The sequence below is a fragment of the Spermophilus citellus genome (genome assembly GCF_964194105.1).
Source record: "Spermophilus citellus genome assembly, chromosome: 11".
In the NCBI taxonomy this organism is placed as follows: domain Eukaryota; kingdom Metazoa; phylum Chordata; class Mammalia; order Rodentia; family Sciuridae; genus Spermophilus; species Spermophilus citellus.
In genome coordinates, this window is record NC_138192.1 from 61,828,793 (window position 1) to 61,854,148 (window position 25,356).

Here is a 25,356-nt window from a genome sequence, read left to right on the forward strand (position 1 = left end):
TTATTCACAGCAAGCCAGACACAGTTCTTTATTTAAATGTTAATATAGAGAGATAGGTTCTACAAATTCTGTGTCTTCACCATAACGATATATTTACAGACAAATAAAGCTATTATTAATTTCTAATCAGATGACAACAAAAGGTCATGCAAGAAATATCAGCATTTGCACAATAAACCGATTTTCTTTTCTATCAGATACCAGAGTTCCAACTGAACCTGGAATCACAATGACTCAGATAAACCTCATGTGTAGTTACCAAAGTGTGTCCTTAATCACGTCCCATGTGCCTTTCAAATATGTTGAGTATCCCTCACATAATCTGAAACAGGACCTTGTCTTTGCTAAGCTACAAAGACTTAAATTCCTGTCAAATTTCTCCAGGTAGCTTAACTCTGTGACGGCATTAAGGCAACACATGCCAATGCTGAAGACGAGTGGCAGTGCTCTCTTGTAACCACTTTGCCCCATCCATGAACTTGAAGCATTTACCAATTGAACATACCTTAACATAGTCTTTGTTGACAAAATATTTCACAATTGGTTAATTGTCTGGTAAGAATACACAGCTAAAAAGACCAAAACTCTATATACTGCAGCCACATAAGAGCCAGTTGCTTTGCCATGTCACCTACCCATAGACCACCCATCTCCTTCAAGTTTCACAGGAATTCATCACCTCATTTAGAATAACTCAAAATGCAGGCTAAGGTGGACTAACAATATGGTCCTGTTCCATGATGGAAAACACAATACTGTACTTTGAAGTAAAGTAGAAAATCATAGGGGAAAGAAAATAGTTTCTAGGTGAAATAATTTAAAGGATCTAAATTAAATAGAAAATTGTCCTAGTGCACCCATCTCCTACCTAACATTATCAATAAAGATCTGACTTCCCTCATGTTGTCTCAAATGAAATCTGCAGGTTCTGTAGTAACTGTGAAATAGAATAAAAGGAGCACCTTAATCCTGAATAACATTGAGTCTTGCAAACACTAAATGGAAGTATTTAGTGGAAAAAAATATTATATAACCAGGAAGAATTAAAGAAGCTGCCATTAAGACATGTGGGATTTGTTACACATAAATAAGCAACAATCTAGAAGGAATAACTCTGGCTTTTTCACAAAATGAAAAAGAAATAAACAAAGGGCTGAATAGTACAATGAAAACTGTATTACACTCAGACAATAAGTAATTGTCTTTTTATTTGTGGAGCCAAAAGATATTTTTAACTGTGGCAACAGAAAGTTCAGGGTAATATATATGGAAACATGAAAAGAAACATTGTGGAACAAACTAAGTAAGAATATAAATATAGACTCTCTTTTCATAAATATTCAATACATTATTTGATGCATTGATTTGAGTGAAGCTCCACAAGTATAATTTTAAGTTTTTTTAATTTGGGCTGAGGTTCAGTGAATCACATATTCCCAACAACTATCAGAACTTTCTCACTAAAAATATATGCTCAGACCCTACTTTAAAAATATTCTAAAATAATTATTTCCATTTTCATAGTAACTAGTACAGTTGTGACTAGCATTGTCTCAGGTTTCTAAGGAAATAAAATTATTCTGAGATGCTGTTAATAAGAGAAAGCATGATAATAGAGAGGGACATTCTCCGAAAACTGTGCTAAAATCATCATTTTTCTTTTTTATGACTTTAATTGTGCTAGACAAGATTTTGTTTTCAGTCACAAAAATACAACTATCCAATATAACTCCTTAGTCTATTGCCCACAATCTTCTAGCCCCTCCCTGTATCAACCCTCACAATGGGTTTAATTCAGTTTGAAAGCATAAAGCCAACATTTAACAAACAGAATTCTCCTGAAATTGCTCTGCCTCTTAGTGAGAAAATTCAGTGAATGGTGACACTAGGAAGGTGGCCCATAGAATTATCACTCACTAGATGCCAAGGAAAACCACTCAAAATGTTTTCTTTTAGGGTAATAAGGCAAAGAATTTTTGAAAGTTTATTACCAGAGTCTATAAAAACCATGCTTAAAAGGAGGAGGACTTAGAGAAAGAAAGACACCAGAAGAAATACAGGAGTCATTTCAAATAGTTATCTCTTTGATTTGATGGCTACCTTTTCCAGCTTTGCCACTTTTAAAGCCAAATCATGCTAGAGTCCCCAGTGGGTCTGGCTCTTTAATGCTGGTCATATAATGCTATATTAGTAAAGTTTTAAATAGCAAGTACTCAAGAATGAATCTAAAGCGTTTTGATTTGAGATTACCAGACTGAGTTTTGTCTAAGGTTATTTCCATATCATTCTACAGCAAAAAAGACAATAAGCTTGCCTGTGTTTCAAGGGGGGCGGGGGATAACTCAAAGTATAGAAACATTCCACTCAGGACAAATGGAATTAGCTTTTTCTTTAGTGAGTGTGAGAAATTCTCAGTTCCAGTTAGTTCATAAATGCATCATAGACTCGAATTCATCAATTCTTTGCTTGGTGTTCCCCTTCCTTATTTTCCGATAGGATATTGTATTGTATCTTGAATAAGCATTTCTGGAGATATCTCCCTTCTTTCCTAGCGTTGGCTGCTCCTCGGGTGTCACAGGTTGGGAGCCGGGGCTGCTCAGTGGGGAGTCCTCACTTGCCTCCGTTTCTTCTTTAAATTGAGAACCTTCTTCATATTTTTTCTTGAATTCTATCACTCGAACTTCATCTTCATCATCATTGTAATCATCATCATTATCCTCAGGAGCTTCTTCATTCCAAACCTCTTCCTGCTCACCATGTTGAGAATGCAGCATGTCAACTTCGCTAGGTTTGCGAAATCCCAACCATTCAATTTCTGCTGCCTGGTGAGCTTTGTTCTTCCTATCCTCGTTTTCTCTCTCTTCTAGAGGTTGTTTGGCAATTCTTTCTTTTGTACTATTTATTTCCTGGTTACTGCTGCTCAGAGGAATCTTCTCCCACTGATGCCCTGTAGCAAAATCAACAGGTAGTTGAGATGTTCAGAGGTTCCAACATACTGAGATGTTACTTTGTTATTCTCTAAATTATTTTTCTGGACAATCAGTTTCCAATGTGTGTTTTATGGGATATAACTCTGGGCTACTCATATGTTCTACACAATCAAACATGCTTCATGGTCAAATTAGTTTGGAAAATAACTGCATTAAATACAGTTAAATAAGCTTCTTTGGAATTTATCCGAGCCTTTAAAATGTTAATGAACATTGTAAATCTCCAGGAAAGGCTGCAACCCAACCTCGTTTGACTATGGAATTCTATTTTGTATACCACTGTATTTAGTGAGACTGATATCCCCTGAGAAACACTTAAATATACTCTAACCTGTCAAGATGGAAATATAATATATACAATAGAATGTTTGGACCTATTTCACACATACACAAACACAGCCCTAAAGGAAAATTAAAAAAAAAAAATAATGACTGCCTATGGTCACACTCACAGTAACAAACTTGACATTTGATGCTCTCTTTCTCAGAGTTGCGCTAAGGTAGTCAGGTATGGAAGGAAGAGCAAAGACCCTCATGTGGTCAGCACACAGGGCTGGCAACTTAGGCACCAAGCTCACCCAAGCCACAAAAAACAGTCTGAGACCTGCCCAGATTTTGAAATCATGCAGAGGTCATTGTTACATAATGCCAGATTAGCCTGTATTTTAGGCATGTTCCAAACGACAAGCAATTGACACAAGTTACTTGTTACTGTGCAGTAACATTTAAAAGGCTTAAATGCACTGAAATTGCCATTTTTCAAACACCTAGATCATGTCAGTATACCTTCAATGATATTTATGGAACATGATAAGAATTAATTATAAGAAAGGAGAGGTTCTTTTTTTTAGCTTTTGCCCCTGAACAGCTTCTGTAGGAAGCTTCAGTCTGTAGTGTACAAGAATCAGAAAGGTCTGAGTTGGGTCCCTTGCTGGGTCTGGGCTCACCATCACCTTCTAACACCATTAGATCCTGTATCTAAGTAAGGTGAGAGGCAATTTTGTTCTCTTTGTTCTTTCCCTCTACAATTCTCCCTGAAGGTTGTTCATAAGTCCCTTTCATCCAAAGTTTTTAGTTTCCTTTCATTTATTTTATTTTATTTTATTTTTTACTGTAGGAATCAAGACTATAATCTTACAGAGAAAAAGTGGGTTGTCACTCCACATTAAGTATACAGCTGCAATCAGTTCATTGGCATCCAGTCAATATTCTTTACATTGCATATAAGTATACATTAGAATGTTTGCTCTAATATCAAGCTTTGTTTGTTTTTTCCAGAAGAACCAAAGAAACTGACATTTTTATTCATATTCAGGACGCAGGCATGGATTATCACCAATGAAATTACTTGAATTTAAGTTATAGTTTTTCCCCAATATTTTTAGCATTTTTATCCAGGAGCATTGCCTTTCAAGATTTTTTTTTAAGCTCTTTGCCATAGTGAAAATAAAAGACACCAAACCTCTGCCTCTGTCATAGAGGAAAAAAGCACACAGTCCATGTTTCATCAGACAAGAAAGGACTCATTCAGGGACAAATTCAGTGATAAGACCATATAGCATTAAATAGAGTCTGCTTTCATTCTCCATTTAGTCAAATTGGAAGATCCTAAAAAACTGTCGACTATAGTGGGTCTCCAGAATAGAAATTTGAAGGTAGCTCTAGATCCCTGCCTCCAAAGGCTTATTCCATTAGAAGAAAAAAGACTTCAGCAAAGAATGTATTGAGTTCATTTTGTGGGATCTTAAGTTTTATAAGTTATCTCTGATAAAGTATTAGCTTGACAATAACTATTATTTGCTACCTTTTCCCTCATGTATCTATGTATTGGTCAGCAGACAGTTTGAGAGTTGTCCAGCAAAGGGAAGAAGTCTAAGAAATTGCCAAACACCTCCAGTCTGCCTGAATATTTGCTATTTTATGTGAAGTTCTAATATTTCAACCAGTAGTCTTTTCAATATTTTCCCTGTTAAGGTTCAAAGCTAAATTAGTTATGTCTAACAAACTGGTTTAAATTTCTAGATAAGATGTTTATAGGGGCAGGAGAGGAAAAATGATTAATAGATTTTATTGGGTACTTTATTTGAAAGCTGCTTGAATGTATGTGTCTTCTTAGAAGTAATGTCTAAAGGATTTTGTGTCTTGTGGCCTATTCAGTTTACTAAAAATTAAATATTTGTCACTTCAATGTTCTCTTTATTTCCCCATTTACTTAAAGAACAAAATTAAAATTAACTTCATCACAATAGGGGCTTTCTTTGACAAGAAACAGTTCACCATTTTGTACTTATATCAGAGGCCTAGAATTTTCCTATAGAGCAAATCAATTTACAAAGTTACTTTAAACTGTCTGTCAATAATTGTCTTTTAGGGTAAACCTATTTTTGAAACATTTACAAATTTCACAAGGTGCCTGGCAAAGATTTGGAGACACCAAATTAAAAAAGAAAGGTTGATTAAGTGGGCTAACACATTAAGACACAGATATCGAATTGGTATGCCAATCAGTTGTACCAATCCCTGCAATTTTAGTCTTGAGTCATCTGGAATGCTTCCTGCGGTGGAACGGACAGATAAGTCAAGACTCTCTTATCTGTCTATTGCAGCCTTGAGATTGTGAAGTCAGTGCCTCAATTGCTTTTTCAACATTATACTCACACAACATCCCATGTGAAAACTGTCATCATATTCAGTCAAACAATTTCTGTGTAGAAAACTCTAGTTCCCATTACCTTCTCCGAATGTCATTTCCTTAGCACTTGTTTCTTGGAGAGACAGATCTGTGATAGCCTTATGAACAATAAAGAGGTGATCTTCTGGGTTTTCTGTGGGGGGAAATACAAGTATTATAACGAGAGAGAGAGAGAGAGAGAGAGAGAGAGAGAGAGAGAGAGCTCAAGGGATGTAAATTTAGACTCTAGGTAGATTTTTAAATTTTGAATTATGATTATTAAAACTTACCATTTAACTTCTGATTTTTAACTGATTTCATTTATTTATATAGCAATAATTTCTTTACTGATATTCTCTCCCCTTATGCTTATATAAGATAGAATCATGAATGCAGACCTCTTTAGTTATGTATGACAGGAGATTTCAAAATTCTGAATTCTCTTTGTTCAGTAATAATATTAAATCACAGTAGTTAACATTTAACTAACACTTAGTAATTCTTGCCACTATCCCACAAATGTAGTAAAGATTCTTCTGCTTTCTTCTAGTGAAAAAAAAAAAAAAAAAAAAAAAAACAGGCACAAAGAAGACAAAGAAAATTGTCCAGGATCATAGAGCTATCAAATACACAAGCCTGAATTTACCAGAGGTAGAGGTTCAGTTATTATGTCATGCAGCCCTAGTAGAATAGGGAACTACAGTTCTTCCTCATTCCTATAATAGCAGTTTATTAAAAAAAAAAAAAACACCTGAGTGAGCCTATAAGCAAGACTACTAAAGTGAGGAAAAAGGGAAATAGTTTACCTTTTAGAATCTTCTCATCCATAGAACAGTTGAGTAGAATGTTCCCTTGTGATTTTCCTCTTTCTTCCTGATTTCCTTTTGTGGGCACATCTTCAGGACCTGGTTCAACCCTGTAGTCTGGTGGGGTCCGGTCCATATCAGTCGCATCCTCATTGATTTTAGTGGTAGGTTGCTGAACAGTTTCGGGAAGACTATCCCCATTACACTCAGCCCCACTGAATGTCCCAGGAACATCTGTCATGATGTACCCTGGAATCCAATTTGGAAAGAGCTTTGGAGAAACTGAGCAAATCCTCTCTTTGCCTTCAAATCCTACAGTTTCAACTCTGGCTCTAAAAATACAAATTATTCACTTTGGTACATAATGATGAGATTCTTTTCCTAAAGGTGTCCAGACAGAGTTCAGAATAAATGCAATAGGATTTGCCAGATTTGCCAGGAGCCCGTAAGCAACCATCTAGCCAATCACCACATCCTTTGTTGCTCAGCAGTCCCACTTGCAGAATTAATGTCACCCTTTTGATTTACATAAACAAACAATCTGAGGCAATCAGGCTTTTGTGTTGGCATGTAGAGGGGGACTTTCAGCTTGTCAGTCCCCCTCTGGGAACAGAGATTTTTGTCCCTTTCCATAATGGCCCTTTGTAATTTTCCTGGTAACAGGAGCCACAATTGTTCCCCAGCTTTAATCCAGAGAGAATGACCACCTTGAGGCATATTAGTTCTGTGTCACCAGCTTAACATTTCCAAATGGATTTTGTTCAAGTAAAACCTCTGCTATTTTATAGGGCACAATGGCATCGTTTCTTATTTATCAAAGAATAAAAACAGCTTATTGAAAACCTGTAAACAGGATAACTTTATTGTAAATGATTTTGGCAGCAGATTTCATGGTGTGCTTTCAGGAGGTCAAGAAGGGACCTCAGAGAAAAACAAAAATGTTACCAACTTGCTAACACCAAAAATTACACAATTTTAGAGGCATTCGCTTTGTCTCTATCTTTTCATCCTCTAGTTTATTTATGTTTGCTGGAGCCCAAATCATTCTTTTAAGACCTTTACAAATTTCTTCCTGAAGTTTTCTCTTTTCCTAATCAGAATTATTTCTACATTCCAGCTGGTATTATGTGATCCTGGTAAAATGATAGAGCACCAATATGGTCTGCCCATGGCGAAAATGGTGATTAGTTAAAGCATTGCTACCAGCCCCTCCCCCCACCTCCACCCCCCCCCCCCGGAATTTTTAGAGGTATTAATTGTTTTTCCTGTTTGAATCCACATGGTAGCAAATGATTCCAGAGCCTATGCCTACACTGCTAGCTGTGTAGAATGCCATCCCTTCCTCACAGCCAAGCCCTTCCCTGACCCCCAGGACTTGAACAGGGCTCCAGCCACACATTATTTTTTCCCTTCTGACTACTCTTTGCAGATATAATGAAAGAATAATTGTTCAATTATCTGTGTAATGTCTTTCACCAACTAAAACCTAACCTTCATCTGGAAAGCTGCATGTCCAAACCCAAAGAATCTTAAACTCTATGAATTTATCAGATCATATAATAGCTAATCCAGAGTTGGCTTCGTACTTGTTTTGATTCAAGGATTTAAACAATATTACAGGTAAGCCATTACTCTTGGTCACAAGGAAAATACATATTTGGAGTTACTTGGGCCGACCTGAGGTCTAGTCTTTTTCTGGGTACCTCTAGCAGATGTAGTAGGCTAAATGATGACCACTCTCAAACATATCCACATCCTAATTCCCAGAACCTGTGAAGTATTCCCTTCTGTGGCAAAAAGAGACTTTATAGATGTGATTAAATCAAGAATCTTGAGATGAGGAGATTAACCTGGATTTGGGGATTGGATAGAGTCACAAGTGAGTGTGAAAAAGGAGGCAGAAAGGTCAAGGAAGTAGTAGATGTGACCTGGAAGAAGAACTTTGGAGTGACATGAGGAAGAGCTGATGAGCCTATAGATCAGGGCAGCCTCCTGAAGCTGGAAACACAGGAGAATGTCTTTCCAGTGTTTTCTCCCTTGAATCTTCTCAATAAAATATAGCCCTGCCAACACCTTGATTTTAGACTTCTAACTGAAGTCTGAAACTGAATGAGAATAAATATTTCCTGTTTTTAAGCCATTAAATTTGTGGTAATTGGTTACAGCAGTAATAGGATGCTAATAGACTGAGTCTCCTACATCTCTGTCTTCATTTTCAATGACTGGCTAGGGGCAGAAAATTCAGGTTTCCAACCATTTACAGGATACATACTTTTTAATTCCAGCCATCTTGAATTGCTTCCTTTTGACCAAATGGGTCTCTCTTAATAAGACTGTATTTTCTTCTTCCTCAGCTTTCCAGTAGTTCTTGTCTGAAATTTGTAGAAGGTTACTAAAAGCTGTAAGAAAATCACAAACTCTCTAGCACCCTGATGTTTTTCTAACAAATCTAAAATTCAGTCTTCATCAGGAAATGGTATGAATCAAGATATAAGAAGAGGGCTGGGGATGTAGCTCAGTGGTAGAGAGTTTTCCTAGCATACGTGAGAATCTGGATTCAATCCCAAGTACTGAAAAAGAAAATTTCAAGAAAAAATTTATAGCAATTGTGGAATCGTGGTTAGCTTTACAGCCAAGGATGGGCAAAATTATCTCTGCTTCTCATTGCTCCTCTATTGATCCAATCTCATCATTTAAGGTCTATAGTATGTAAACCATTCATGATATCTTTTCTTTTTCTTCTTTTGTATGCAATGCTTCATTGTTGGAAAGTGAAAGACATTAAATCCAAAACAAATTCAACAAAAGTAGGACTTATTCTGACTTCTGAAATGTTCTCTATCCTTCTCTCCTCTATTTCATCACTCCCATTATTTTACTCCCCTATATATTAGATTTTTCTCAAGCAGGTCCTTCCTAAGTCATGGTAAATATTCTTCTGGAAACTCTAAACTCATATTTATGAAGATAATTAGTGATGCAAGAGAACATTTATTTCTCATTAATTCCAGCCAAAGTCCCTGAGATAAACCTCAATGAGCTAGTTTTGGATATTTGTTAATCTCTGAACCAACAGCTCAGACTATTGGAGATAGATATTCCAATTGTCCATTTCTAGGACAAGTTTCCACTCCTGAGCAGATAATGTTCATAGAAAATGAAAATGACTGTAGATCAAACAAACAAGTAATAGGCATCTATTACAGTAAGAGATTCAGATCCCTCATCTGATAAAGGTAGATGCTAATATGATATACCTTTTTAAGTTGTTGTAAAGATTAAATGAGTTAATTCATGGAAAGTATTTATCACAGCATGCAGTAGTAGGTATTTATTTCAATATTTGTTTTTATGGTTTTATTGTTTTGTTATTATTATCATTATTACCACAAACCATGCAACATTGGCAGTCACAACCTACCTGGGCTACATCCATTCACCTGCTGATAGGAATGATGACACATACCTTGTACCATGACAATTTAGAATTAATGTGGACAGGCATGTAATAGAGACCCATGAATACTAGATATTACTTTATTGTTATTTGAGAAGTGTCCTGAAGGAATAAGATAGCATTAGCTCATCTACATATGCATGAATATTTTTACAAGTGACACTCTGAAACTTGACTTCTGAGATGGGTTGAAGGTAGATTATGAAAGAGCTCTTTTTACTCTTTTAGGAGGGAAGATTGATTCTGAGATATGTCTCAGTGGTTTGTTTCAGGGGATTCTGCAAACAATGGCAGCACGTGTTTTATTTAATAACACATGCCCTGTTTAATAACATGACTCCATCTTCTTATCTTCGTATAGCCATTATAAATACCACAGTGCATTGACTCAGCAGAAATTGACCCCATGAGAGTCTGTCCTAACAGGACAATATATAGATCTTGACCCCCAGATCTCTCTCACACAAGAATCCATGAAAATAAAGCATGAATTATATTTTAAAAAGTACGGTAGCAAATGCACAGATAAGAATGCGAGAAATCCCCATAAAATAAAATCATTTCAATCTCTTGCCATAATTTTAAGTACATTATCCTATATGCATAAGGAGTGTCCCCAGTGAACTGGGCTGTCTGGAGCTTTTAACTAGGCAATTATAATTCTGCTTTACTTACAATGGGATTTTTTTTATCTCGTTTAATGGAAAGAATGATTTCTCTATTCACAGAGACTCCACAGTGTTAAATAGATAGAAGTGGAATTTGTATGGGTGCTTATAAAAGCACAGAAAGTATTTTGAACTGTGTAGGCATAAACATTCTTTGGTAGTTTTAAAGTACTTTATAATCCTCCTAGGGAAGCAGAGCTGTATGCAAGTAATATCGCTGGCTGCATCTCCCCTCCCAAATTGTTTTGAATGTCATTAGGAGTGAAGGAAACATGTTGTTTTTCAGAGGAGAAAGGCAAGAAAATAATTAAACACATTTTACCTTAAGGAAAAAGGAAACAGAAAAAGCAAATCTGCTACGGGTCTGCTTTTGCAAGAAAGAGATGTGACTGTGAACAAAGGCAATTTTTCTTAGGATGCCTCTGATAGTTTAGCTGAGTAAACTTTGTCTTGGGAAAACAGGAAAAAATTCACATGCTGTCAGTGAGAAAATAAATACAGATATACCAAGATCTTTTGTAAAACCTTTGTGTTTAATCCAAGAAAAGAATGTTGGGCAGCTGTGAAGATTCTACTGACTTTTGGATGAGGAGGGCAATGATTTTAAACCTCTGTTCAATGTTGAGCTTACACACTGCCAAGAAGCTGAAGCCAGGCAGGAAATGCAGTCCAGGAGCCATGCTATAAGAAGACAAACCTGTGGAGAAAAGCAACATCCTCAGTGGGATCTGTGCTATAAATTAAGTTTAGGCTCCCAGAATTATTCATCTGGAAAATTGTAGCAGTCATCTGACTCATCTCCCACCTCCATTTGCCAATCCTTGGTCTCCTAAATCCTCTGTCTCCCACTTCCATCCATCATTCCTACTAACACCCAATTAATATTCTGAGAGCAAGCTTCTAAAAGAACAATTGAGAGACCATAAGTCTCATAATACATTGGTTCACAGTAAGTGTTCAATAAAAAAATGAACTTCTAATAAATTTGCTATTTGCCAAAATCCTTCACACACACACACACACACACACACACACACACACACACACTATACAGACTTAAATACTCATGTTTTGTACTTCTTTAAGTACAAACTCCTTATGACATGACCCAGCTGCTTTTCAAGTTTTTCACCCCATTTTTCCAAGTTCCTCTAGCTACTCAACAGTGAACTATTCTTGTCACAGTGAACTATTCTGTATTACCAAATATGGCCACATTTTCATGTCTTGGCTTATCTTCTCCTTGTATCTTAAACATCTGCCCCACCTCTGGTGCTCAAACCACCTAACATCCCTCTCAGTGCCTCTATTCAAGCCAAAGCCACATGTCAAAGCCCATCCCAAATCAAACATTACATCTTCTATAAATTGCCTTATGACACTTTTACCCAAAGGCTCTATTTGTACTTTTGAGCTACCTTAGCAGTTTATCTTTATGTCGTTTTAATGACACCTCATTACTTTGCCTTGGTTTACACAATTTTACAAAATTTTACATAATCACCGTGCTACCAGAAAAGCTTATGTTGCAATTCAAAGACCTCGATTTAAATCTTAGTTCTGCCACGGAAATTCTGTATGAACTTAAGCAAATTCCTTAACTTTTCAGTCTCAGGGTATTTGAATAATGCCTACTTCACAGAGTTTTTAAAATACTAAATCACATGGCAAAAATCTATGTGGATCACCTGATACAGTGACTGACACTAAGCAGGAGCTCTATCATTGTAACAGTGTTATTTGTCAGTATATTATCACATCCTTGCAGACTTCATAGGATTAATTTTTGCATTTCTGCATGGACAAACAGCACCTGCTTCATGGTTTGTGTTATATATTCTTTGAGTTGGCAATAACTAGAATTTTCCAGTATTAGAATGTGACAGTAAATTCATTTGAAAATATCCCTGGCCTCATTTTCCATTCTTCTATTATAATCTGTTTCATCTGTTGAACTAAATATTAAAGATCCAAGATCCAAGCATTGGGTTGTTACAGTGTGGAATTATAATGTGGACTCAGATGATGCCACCTACTGGCATACAGAGAATGAGTTATAAACTCTGTCCCCAAGGTCTTCAATTTTCAAAGCATAGGGATCTTCACCCACCCTTCTGGCTGTTTACTAGACATACTTGCTCAGTGGAATATGCAGTTGGTTAATGCAGTCTTCATGCAAAGGGGGTTCTGCATCAGCCCTGAGTAACTTGAAGGAGAATATTCACATTTTCCAGGACAGAAACTCTCAACAAAGAAGCAGCTTGTGCTCAGACAGGATGCACAATGTTTGACTCTTTAGGAACACCAAATTCACTCCAGGAAGACTTGATTCCATCCCCAAATTCCATCTACAATGTGCCCTCACCAACATATCTTGAACAAACCATTTAACCCAGGAATTGTGGAAGCCACAATCCCTGATCTGAAAAACTAAGCTCAAACTAGAAGCTGCCCTTTGAGGCCTCCAGTGAGGATTTAATAAGATCATACCCAGGACGCTCAGTAGCTGGTGTATAATATTTGAGTTACCAAAGTGAGTAATCAAAAGCAGTGCAAGCTTGTTTGCCCAGTTGTCTTCAAAGTGCAGTTTGCCTCAGAATCTTCGGGACACCTCATTTAAAATAGATATTTCTAGAAAAAAAAATCCAGATATTCTGATTTTATTGAAGCCCAGAATGTGCATCATAAACAAATACCTAGATATTTCTGGTTCACATTCTAATGAAAAATAGCATGCTTCATAATTTCCAATCCATAATAAAAGACAGCAACAGTCTTGGAGGAAAAAATTTTTTTTCATTCATATTACTTTAGAACTTATAGTTTCGGGACAAATAAACTTTGGGGAATAACAGTAATAATAATAAGGACCACTCTACAGCATTTATAATGTGATAATCACTGGTCAAAGAGCTTTTCATTTTAGAGTTTTTAAATCTTCACAACAACTTTTTGAGACAGGTTCTCTTTTTTTCTTGTCATTTTATAGATGAGGAAAATAAAACACAGAAGGTTTAAGTTACTTGTCAAAGTTAATTGTCTGGTAAAAGACAGAGCCAGGAATTGAACCAGAGACTGCTGTCCACCACAAATTTGTACTTTCATTAGAAACATAGCAAAATTAACTGACTAAAACATACAGAATTCTTCAAAATAAAGAGCCATGTTTTCTGTTGCACTTTTCTATCTAATGGTGGCTCTAGAGAAAAACAACTTCTATGACAGTCACAGACAATTTTTTAATGCATTCTATTATAGTAAGTGTGTATGTAGTGTGTGTGTATCCTTTAGTATTTTTTTAATTGAAATGATTTATGCTTCTTCCTTTACTGTATTCCAAGGTTAAATCCCCTTGTTAACAATACTTTAGTCTGATTTTCATGGACACAGTTTTGCAAAAATCTTTATATTTGTTTGCATTTCTAATAAAAAGTCACCTGCCTAATAAAACCAATCCATCCTTTCTAATAGTGAACATTTATTTAGAAAGACCAAATGGATGAAGAAGTCCTAGGCAATCTCTATTAAAGGCGAGTTTTGAGAGTACTAACTAATATGAACCAGGAACCCTAATGATCACACTTCGTTTTTACCACGTATCGTCAGTGATACAACTTAATGGTTATATCTCCCAGGGTATGTTGTCATGGTGTTTTATAGTTGAGAATAAAATTCACGCCTAGTTCAGGCTTTTGTGACCAATTTTAAGAGATAACTTGCCACTCTTTCCTTCCAAAATCCTGAAGAAGAGGAAAACAAGAGAGATAATGGTAGGAATCAGAACTCATAGTCACCCTTGAGGGGAAATCAGTGGCCATCCAGCAATGATTTGTCTTCTATCACTGATCTCTCTTGGTTATTTTGCATAGAGTGTGTGTTCCGGTATTCATATGGCCTCGGCACCCATTATTCATTTGATATGGTTGAGGCACATCACTTTAGGGTCGGTGATATAATTGTAAACTTTTCAAAGGCAACACCTGGATCACAGGTATCTGACCACCGCCTTGCCATGGGTTTAGAAAACTGGAGCTGAGTAAGAACCTGGGTCTTTGCATCACACACAGAGAGCTAGCACAGGCCTGCAGCCAAATGTGAACTTCGTAAGTGTTTATGAATTAACAGAGTACTTTGACCACCCTCCCCTTTTATACCTCAAAAAACCTAAACCTCAAAGATGTGGAGTTCTAGGAGGCAGAAGTGAAATCATAAGAAAGTTGAGGAGGCCAGGTAAGCCAAAAACATCTGGCAGTTCCATTCCCTTCCTTTTGCTCTCTTTCTCATCCTTATTTCTCTGTCTCTGAATCTTTCTTACCTGCCTTCGGTTCCTTCTTCACTAAATTAATTGGCCTTAATATGTAACTGAAATATGTTTATATGTTGAATTAAGGAAAATTTGAATATTTAAAGGCTCTTCATAAAAAAAAATAAGCTTCCTATGGTTTGAGATGCTCTGTACTTTTCTGTAATAGTGAACTGCTTTTATGTCTTTGTTGGTGTTAGTGGTCCTCAGGGGTGAAGGGTTTTCGAGTTATAGTCTAACTTACCTGCACCCGGTCTTGCTAGCTAATTTGTGTAATTTTCTGTTCTCATTTTTCTTCAGCGCTGCCCATGGGAATAAATTATATAAAGTAGATAATTAGTTCATAGAAGTGCCAGAATTACCACTGAGAACATATGCCTCTCAGTCATAGGACCAAAGATGTTCAGAGTTCATGAATCTGCCAGTTTATATAGATACTGTTGCTTCCGCTTTAATTCATCTTCAGACTGGCTAATCACATTCTTCATATCTTTATGTACATTGGCAATTATATGAGAATTGAGGGCTGGGCATAGTGGTACATGCCTATAATCCCAGAAACTCGAGAGATTGAAGCAGGAGGATTGCAGGGTTGAGGCCAGCCTCAGCAATTAAGCAAGGCCCTAGGCAACTTAGTGAGATCCTGTCTTAAAACAAAAAATAAAAAGGGCTGAGGATGTGGCTCAGTGGTTAAGCCTCCCTGGGTTCAATCCCTGGTATCAGGAAAAAAAAAAAAAGAATTGAAGACTTCCAGATGCAGGTCCAATATGTAACAAGGTTGGAAGTCATTGCTTCCATTGTTACAACAATAACAAAAAAAGCTGGATAAACTGAAAACCAATGACTTTTCTTGGAACCATCAGGAAATTGAAGCTTCAGGGTAAAATTCTGTCCCAAATTCTTCAAAGATCATTTCATTCAAAGAGATACAGTTCACTTCTACTTACCTGAAACAGAAGTTTCTGAAGCCATAAAATCTTAGGAACACCCAAGAGTAATTATAACAAATTGCTGGAAGCTGAATGTGGACCAATATAAGAGGAGAAAAAACTCATGGGGTCAGATTCTTAAGTGTACCCACATGCATTTCTGGGATTTACTTTCAAGAACCTGGCCAGATTCTCATAGTGAAAATCTGAGGAAGATCCTCTCCTAGATCTGATGGGAAAATGGGAAGAGTAATTATTGTGATCACCCCAGAATAACAAAGGCCTACTTTCCAAGGAAGACTTTCCCTAAGTCTTATTCTAGTAGATGAAGGGCATTCCTCTTTCTCCAGCTTTCTCTAGCTTTCCAGTTCCACATAAAGGGGAAATGAAAAAGCGATTGCACTGAAGAAACACTTGTAAAAGTTAACAGTTCACAAACACAGGCCCCCAAATCCCAAGACCAAATTCAGTAATAAAAGTATTGAATACTTCCCTTTCCCCACACATTTCTACCACATCTACAGGGCTCCAGTGTAACAATCGTGTGTTACAGCTGAAAAAGCTATAAGAAAGATTTTTTTTCCCCCTGAGGAGAAGTACTTAACAAAATCCAAAGTCAAGAAGGGAAACAAAATCAAGAAAGAATTTGATGCCTCTGGCACCAGTGAATATTAAATCTAGCCTAACTCTTGGACAAATAACATAAATCCTTCTAGTAGGGACCTCTTTGCTTACTTATCTATTTGCCTATCTACATTTGAAAAAAAATTGCCAAGTATGCCAAGAGGAAAAACAAAACAATCAATCAAACAAAAACAACAACAACAATACTGTCTGAAGAGAACAATCATTAGACTCAAACTCAGATGTGACACAAATGTTGAAATGATCAGAGATTTTTGTAGTAACAATTATGATTAATATGTTAAGAGCATTAATTGAAAAAGTAAGCAACATACAATAATAGATGCATAATGTAAGCAGATTGATGAAAGTTCTAAGAATCAAAAGAATGCAGTCAAAATGAACAGCCCTCTAGAAGAAATGAATACTGTCTACTAATGAGCTCATTAGTAGACACAACATAGTTAAAAAAACAATCAGTGATCTTGAAGATGGGTCAGTAGCAACTTCCCAAACTGAAAAGTGAAGAGAAAAAAATGGAAAATAAACAAACACCAACAACAGCAAAACCCAAAACATCTAAGAACTGTAAAGAGCATTTAAAAAGATATAAAACACATGGAGATCTGAGATCATTGGAATTGGAATTGGAATATAAGATGTATCAAAAACCAAAATAAAACCAGAATGGAGCAGAAGAAGCCATTGAAATAATAATAGCCAAGAACTTTCCAAAATTTTGACAGACTCCAAACCACAGATCCAGGAAGATTAGAGAATTCTAAGCAAGAATGAATACCCAAAACATAACAAAACACTTAGTCGTATCATATACTCAAACTGAGAAAAACAAACACAAAAAGAGAAAATCATGAAAATAGCTCTTGAATGGAATAAGAATTTCAGTGGACTTCTCATAAGAAATTATTCAAGCAAGAAGAAAGTAGGAAAAAAAATAAGTGTTGAAATTATCCTTCAACAGTGATGGAGAAATAAAGACTTTCTCAGACAAATAAAAACTAAGAGATTTCATCATCAGCAGACATGCCCTGCACTGAATGTTAAATATGAAAAAATTCTGAGAAGCAACATTAAAAACCTCATTTTGGGATGATATCATTTTGCTAAATAGCCCTTATTCAGACACATGGAAACTTTTTTTCTAATTGGGTATTTATTAATGCATTAAACCCATTCCTCTCCATTATTTCCTCAGAAATTTAATGGAACCTTGAGTATGTATAATGTAAGAGTATGCTTGTGGAATACTGGATACACTAATTTAAAAGGCAATATTTTTTTGCTAAAGAACAAATGGATGTTATTTGATCATGAATAGATCTTCATGAAGTGAACTCTCACTGGATCTACTTCTAGGTTTTCATAAATTATCTCTTTAAATCCATTCCGGAACCTTTCCCAAATTTATCTAAAGCTCAGCAATCTGGAATGTCAGAAAAGAGCCACTTTTTCCTTCTTTTGCAATGTGAATCTGCATTTGATTTTCCCTACCTTCCCTTTTTCCTTTATCCTTCAAATTTTTTCACACATCACTGTCTTCATTTGCACTTCATATCATACTGGGGGGTTAATGCTCATAAAGTGGGAAACCTGAACTCATTTCCAGCAGTAGCATTCTCTCTTATAACATTTTATCCCACCCTCAACTCTATTTCTCCTTATCAATGTTCACTCCATACAGTTTAGTGTAGAAGTCAGTCTCTTTCACAGAAAATACGAAGCAACATAGATATGAACGTGTTCTACTCCTTATATTATCCATCAGCATTAATCCAAAACCATAGCATGGGGCCTATTCCTTCAATGATCCTACTTTTGTCCTAAAACAAACTAAGATCTCTTGATTATACTTACTGAGTAAGGTCCAACCCATATTGGACCTTACTCTTCTAACTATGGTCTTTAGATCTTTGCTTCCCCCTTTATTGTCATCTTATATTTTTTCATTAAGAAAACTTGTTTCCATTGCTGTGATTCTGAGATCATTGGACAGTCCAGTACAGTTTCTATATAGCTGACCAGGGTCAAATCTCTTTCTTCTCTATACCTTTATTTCCCTGTATGCAAAACCAGATGAATAAAATTCATTTGTCAAAATAGATTACTCTTGAAATAAATCCTTAGGAAAGATTAAATATTTCTCTAATTAATAAAATGCCTATCGTCAGTTACTAATATAAGGAAATATGAACTTCTTATATCTTGATAAAAATACTTTGTAACTTTTAATATTACTTTTCTGAGATATTTAACAATAAAGAAACTTGAAATAATAGTTGTATATTGCATGAGACAGTGATATATAACAGTAATATAATGAGTGTATAGGAAAAAGGGGATTTTGATAATCAAAAACCTGGGTTTGTGTATCTAACATTGACTAAACACAGGGGTTGTTTTAATTTCTTTGTGCCTTTGTTTCCTCATCTTTAAAATTAGGTTAATAAATAAATATGGTGTTACTCTTGTAAGACTGAGAAAAGATACATACATGAATTTGAACTTGCAAGCCAGAAGAGTGAATTTCAAGTGTGAAATATGATTTTAGATGACTATTGAACAGCCATTAAATTATGTATAAGCAAATGCACTTCAATATTCTTTTAACCCTTATAATTATGTAAAGAAGAAAAAATCTCTATTTGGTACTAGTATGTTTTGATCCCTTTCTAGCTCTATTTATTCTTTCTTTTTAGTATGAGAGACTAGACCACAGGTTTCCCTTTGGCATGCAATAGTATATTTCTAGAATTTAACTACATTATTTTGTTTAATCATACTTATTTTACAATTACCTTGTATTATAGCAGGTAATGTTTGTTTGCAAGCTTCCTTTTTTCCAAATAAATTTATTAAATAGAAATCTGATTTGTGCCAATCCAGTACAGGTAGTGTGAGGTTTGGCAAAAATAATATAGTTAGTATACAACAAATTGTGGTAATACTCAATAGTATAATGTACACATTTTCAAATGAATTAAACTGGTATTTTCTATGAAGTTATCTTTTACTAATTATTATTAAGAAAAAATAAGTCTGAAAAATTGTTTGTACAGGTTCCTAAACTTGCTTCCCAAGCTTTGTTCATGGAATTTTTTAAAAATTTATTAGTTAATAAAATATTAAACTCGCATTTTATATCTAACTTTTATCTCTTTTAAGTTAGGGATAAACTTATTCTTATCTCATAGGTCCTACAGCAACTCTCAGAGTTCTGAGCAAACAGGTGTTGTTAAGAAAATATTTACATGATGAATTGACATTTAGGTGTGTCAGGAAAGTTTGTATCTAATAATGTCTCTCCACTTCCTCTCCAAACACTTCCAGGTGTCAACACTCAGGAAAATTCCACTCCTAATTCTAGCTCTTGACTGAAATTATAGCTCAAATAACAGAGAGACCAATCCGACTCTCAGAATCCTTAGCTCTTTGTCATTTCCATAATTGTAAGCAGGCTGTGTGATATCCAAGTCTCCATCAAGGAATACACCTTTCTTCATGGTTTATACACACTAAACTTCTCTATGACACTACAGTGTCTTCTTTATCCCATCCCAGATGAGACCTTGCTCCCCATTACCATGGCAATGCATGTCTTATAAAAAGAGAATTTATCAACAGTCATAAGTGAGAACTTTTGACATTTCTGTTCACAGACCTCATTCCTATCCATGTCCTCTACTTGTGGATGACTGACGTTTTAATGTGAAACTTAAATCCTATATAACAAACAGGAAACCACTTACATTCTAATGTAACCACTTACATTCAAATCACAAAGAATTTCTCAAAGTCTTAAGCTAAATAAAAAGAATACAAAATATTTCTTGGAACCTCATCCTTCGGGAAGAAGCATTATTTATCATTAAAATATATAAAAGGAAAATCATGTTTGTCAACAGCAGTTCACCTAGTAAGTGTTGATGCTTTGGGTCTGAATGAAAAAATAAAAATAAAATAAAGAAAGAAATGAAAATCAAAAGCTAAAGAGGAAATCAAGCCAACATTAGATTTAAAACCCTCGGTCCTTAAAGCTAAGTTAGTAGAGATCACACCAATTCCATTTGATTGTTTCTTCTTTAAGGCAACATAAATCTCTCAACTAGTACTGTGCTTTTACTTGTCTTTGACTCTTAGTGTTAAAGCTCTTAATAAAAAAAAAGCAAGAACTTTATCATTTCTCCATGATAGTAGCATAGTCATAACATGAATATAAATCTTTTTTTAAATGATAATTTGTTATATATGTGAACAGAATGCAATTCAAATAGAGTATATTTTTTTCATGTCTCTGGTTGTACACAAAGGAGAGTCACACCATTCATGTTTTCATACATGAATGTTTTCATATATGTTTTCACTCTCCCCTTTGCCCTATCTAAAGTTTGTCTATTCTTCCCACATTGCCCCCAATCCCCATATGAATCAGCATCCTTATATCAGAGAAGACATTCAGCATTTGATTTTGGGGGATTGGCTTAACTTCTTAGCATCATATTCTCCAACTCCATTCATTTACCTGCAAATGCCATGATTTTATTCTCTTTATTGCTGAGTAATATTTCATTGTGTATATATACCACATTCTTTATCCATTCATCTACTGAAGGGTATCTAAGTTGGTTCCACAATTTAACTATTGTGAATTGTGCTGCTATAAACATTGATGTGACTGCATCACTGTAGTATGTTGTTTTTAAGTCCTTTGGGTATAAATGAAGGAATGGAATAGTTGGGTCAAATGTGGTTCCATTTCCAGTTTTCCAAGGAATGTCAATATGGCTTTCCATATTGGCTGCACTTATTTGCAGTCCCACCAGCAATGTATGAGTGTGCCTTTTGTCCCATATCCTTGTCAACACTTGTTTGGATTCTTAATAGCTGCCATTCTGAATGGAGTGTTTTTGATTTTTAGAGTGGGTTTGATTGGCATTTCTCTACTTGTTAGCGATGCTGAACATTTTTTTCATATATTTGTTGATTGATTGCATATCATCTTCTGAGAAGTGTCTGTTCAGTTCCTTGACCCACTTATAGATTGGCTTATTTATTTTTTTGGTGTTAAGAATTTTGAGTTCTTTATATATCCTACAGATTAGTTCTCTATCTGATGTGCATGTGGTAAAAATTTGCTCCCATTCTGTAGGCTCTCTATTCACTTCACTGGTTGTTTCTTTTGCTGAGAAGAAGCTTTTTAATTTGAATCCATCTCATTTATTGATTCTTGATTTTAATTATTGTGCTTCAGGAGTCTTATTAAGGAAGTTAGGGCCTAATTCAACATGATGAAGATTTGTGCCTACTTTTTCTTCTATTGGGTGATATTGTCAAAATGACCATACTACCAAAAGCACTATACAGGTTTAATGCAATTCAAATCAAAATCCCAATGACATTTCTCATAGAAATATAAAAAGAAGTCTTGAAATTCATCTGGAAAAATAAGAGACCCAGAATAGCTAAAGCAATCCTTAGCAAGAAGAGTGAAGCAGGTGGCATCACTGTACTAGAACTTTAAACTATATATACAGAGCAATAGTAACAAAAACAGCATGGCATTGGCACCAAAATAGACTTGTAGACCAGTGGTACAGAATAGAGGACACAGAGATAAACCCACATAATTATAGTTATCTTATATTAGACAAAGTTGCCAAAAACATGCATTGGAGAAAAAATAGCCTATTCAACAAATGGTGCTGGGAAAACTGGAAATCCATTTGCAACAAAATGAAATTAAGCTCCTATTTCTAAGCATGCACAAAACTCAACTCATAGTGGATCAAGGACCTAGGAACACAAATCTTTTGAGTCACATAAGACTAAATTTATCTGATTAACTATTTAATTTTCATGGCACCACACAGGAAGAAAAACTCCTGGGAACAGGTACAAAAGGAAAACAGATCAGGGGGGCATATCTAAGAAAATGAGGACAATATGGAAAAGCGGAAAAGCCTATATCTTATAGATCAATTTAGGATTAGATGGAGGTGTTCAAAATTAATTCTGTCTCCTCCAAAATTTGCCAGTATAATTGAGAGAGAGAGAGAGAGAGAGAGAGCGCGCGTGCGCGCACGCGCGCGCACGCGCGCGCAGTTATTTGTCAAAATAGTGTAATTTATGGTATGAAAGTATGGGTCTAATGCAGTTTCTTTCTTTAAGATTAAAATCATAAAGGATACTTGGAGGCACACAGGATATGAATACAGATTTCCCATTTATGATTCAATAGGATTGAGCTCACTTTATTCCCTATACTGCTTATGGGTAATGTGTACCTATATAGAACTCCACAGCAGTGATACCCAGGGCAGGGACTACAAAGGAGAGGAAAAGTGTGGAATCACAGTTATTTCAAAAGTTCTTCTGATAGACATGAGCTCCATCTGTAGATTTTTCTCTAGACTAATTATTTCAGGGATAAAACAATGAGAAAATAAAATGGATTCTGGCACTCCAAATGATTGTGTGTGTATGTGTGTGTGTGTGTGTGTGTGTGTGTGTGTGTGTGTTTAATGTGATGTCTTGACCACATTTTCGCATCCCAGTTGTTTCCTGCCTTCCCCATCTTGCTCATTTCCGGGTTACTGCATGTCACAGCTGAATGGGGCAACTGGGACTCTGTTCTGGGACTTCCCCAGACACCTGGGCAAGAGACACAAGGATGCTATGCTATTTTTGTATGAACACAGGGCTCCCTGAAACAGAGAAGAAGTATTTTCATGCATTTTTATAATTATTTCGATTTCTTTTTTTTTTTTTTAAAGAGAGAGTAGAGAGAGAGAGAATTTTTTTTTAATATTTATTTTTTAGTTCTCGGCGGACACAACATCTTTGTTGGTATGTGGTGCTGAGGATCGAACCCGGGCCGCACGCATGCCAGGCGAGCGCGCTACCGCTTGAGCCACATCCCCAGCCCCTCGATTTCTACCAAAGACAAAATAGGAAGAGCAAAAAAAAAAAAAAAAAAAAAGGAAAAATAAAACCTGAAAAAGTTTTGAAAATATCAATCAAGAGCACTTTGACTGAAAGATAGGGTTGAGACAATCAAAAGAAAGTCCAAAAAGCCCTAGATCCAAGTTGATACTCTCAAAAGAGTGGGAAAGGGTTAGAGAGGGGAATGGCACGTGATACAGGGCAAAGGAGGCAAGGTCCATGTGACTGGCAAGAATCCTTAAGAAACAGCTGTTGAACTGAAGCAAAACCAGCTGCCAATGTGGAATTCCAATTCAATATAGAATAGAAGAGTAAAATAATCCTAAATAAAAATACATGTTGTAGTCAGGTAGGTGGCACATACCTATAATCCCAGGAACTCAGGAGGGCAAGGCAGGATCACAAGTTCAAAGCCAGCCTCAGCAATTTAGCAAGGTCCTAAGCAGCTTAACAAGACCCTGTCTCACACACACACACACACACACACACACACACACACACAAAAACAGGTTGAGGATGTGGCTTAGTAGTTAAGCACACCTGGGTTCAATCCCCCATATCAAAATAAGGGTGGGGGCCATACTCTAATATTTTAAAGTATTAAAAATATCAGTATTCATTGAAAAAATAAAGTATTCATTTAAAAAAATAAACATGAATGTTTTGGTGGGCATAAGTAACTAAGTATAACAAGGTATCAAGGTAAAATAATAAATATTGTAAACTAACAACTTAAGAAAGAATAAGAACAAGAAGCAGCACTATTTGAGCCTTTTCTATGAGAGGGAATTCAAATATAGCATCTCCTTTAATATTCATGAACTTCATGAGACTGGTATTATTATTCCCACCTTATAGATTCCAAGGCCATGATTCAGGAAGATTCATAACATACCTGAAGTCACAAAGACATTTGTGTTCTTGCAAGATTTAGTAGTTGTTCTACAAAAAGAGTGCCATTATGAATAATCTTCTAGAGATTAGACTTTGAGGGTCATGCAGATAAATCTTTTAATTCTTCTTTAACCCAGAAGTCTTCAAGAAGATGTGTGCTATTACCAACTTTGTAAGCACAGGAAGGTTCCACAGAACACAGATTGGAAAAGACAGCAAACGGCTATAATTACTTAGAGCTAAGTCACTAAGACTAAATTTAATAGCTATAAATTTAAATCTGGCATGGATATTTTAAAAGTGCCATTATGCAAGAACAAAGCTCAGGCCAAGTGTGCCTTTTAAAGTGCTCTAGATGAGGACTCTCATGAGTCAAAAAATGGTGACAAAGCTGAAAGTTAATGAAACCTTAGGCTACACTCAGAGAGGTGCACTGCCTGCAACAAGGGAGGTTAAGATGTACATCAAAGTGTTAAATTGGTACATTAAAGGAGGTCCAGACATTAGCAATGAAGTTGACAAGTTGACACATCCTGGTACTTTGTCATATGACATTACTAGAGAACTTGGGAAACTTGGGAACATTTTAATTGGTGTAAATATATGGCTAGCAGTTTAAGTTTGCTTTGATATAGTAGTGATGTTCCTATAGCTAGCAGACTGTCATAAGAATAATGATATAGACTTATGGTTTAGATACGAGGTGTCCTCCAAAAGCTCATGTGTGAGACAATGCAAGAAAGTTTAGAGATGAAATGATTGGGTTATGAGAGCTGTAACCTAATCCCCTGATAGGAATTAACTGGGTGATAAATGTAGGTAGGTAGGGCATGGCCAGAGGATGTGGTTTTGCTGAGACCTCTGAAACTGTGAGCCCCCAAACAAACTTTTCCTCCTCTAATTGTTCTTGTCAGGTCTTTTGTTCACAATGTTGAAAAGCTGATTAAAACAACTTAGTTGCTGTTTTCCTGGAGTACTAGATTATGGCTAAAAAATTATAATTCTAAAAAAATAGGTTTAGATTTTCCATAAATAAAATGTTTCAACAAAATTT

The 25,356-nt window shown here is 35.8% G+C and overlaps 1 protein-coding gene across 3 annotated transcripts; it reads right to left on the reverse strand.

Annotated features, from left to right (window-relative positions):
• Positions 1-10: 10 nt before the first annotated feature.
• On the reverse strand, positions 11-24,499 carry ERMN (ermin). 3 transcript variants are annotated; one of them, XM_081262209.1, is made up of 6 exons: positions 24,304-24,499; positions 23,773-23,866; positions 11,224-11,289; positions 6,468-6,716; positions 5,723-5,815; positions 11-2,947 (listed from the first exon to the last, which is right to left on the reverse strand). In XM_081262209.1, exons 3-6 carry the CDS (start codon positions 11,270-11,272, stop codon positions 2,427-2,429), a joined length of 912 nt encoding a protein of 303 aa, XP_081118335.1. In that variant the 5' UTR covers positions 11,273-11,289; positions 23,773-23,866; positions 24,304-24,499; the 3' UTR covers positions 11-2,426. The 3 variants fall into 3 exon arrangements, with proteins under 3 accessions (XP_081118335.1, XP_081118336.1, XP_081118337.1); XM_081262210.1 differs by lacking the exon at positions 11,224-11,289; XM_081262211.1 differs by lacking the exons at positions 11,224-11,289; positions 23,773-23,866; positions 24,304-24,499 and adding an exon at positions 8,740-10,949.
• Between the last annotated feature and the right edge of the window lie 857 nt (positions 24,500-25,356).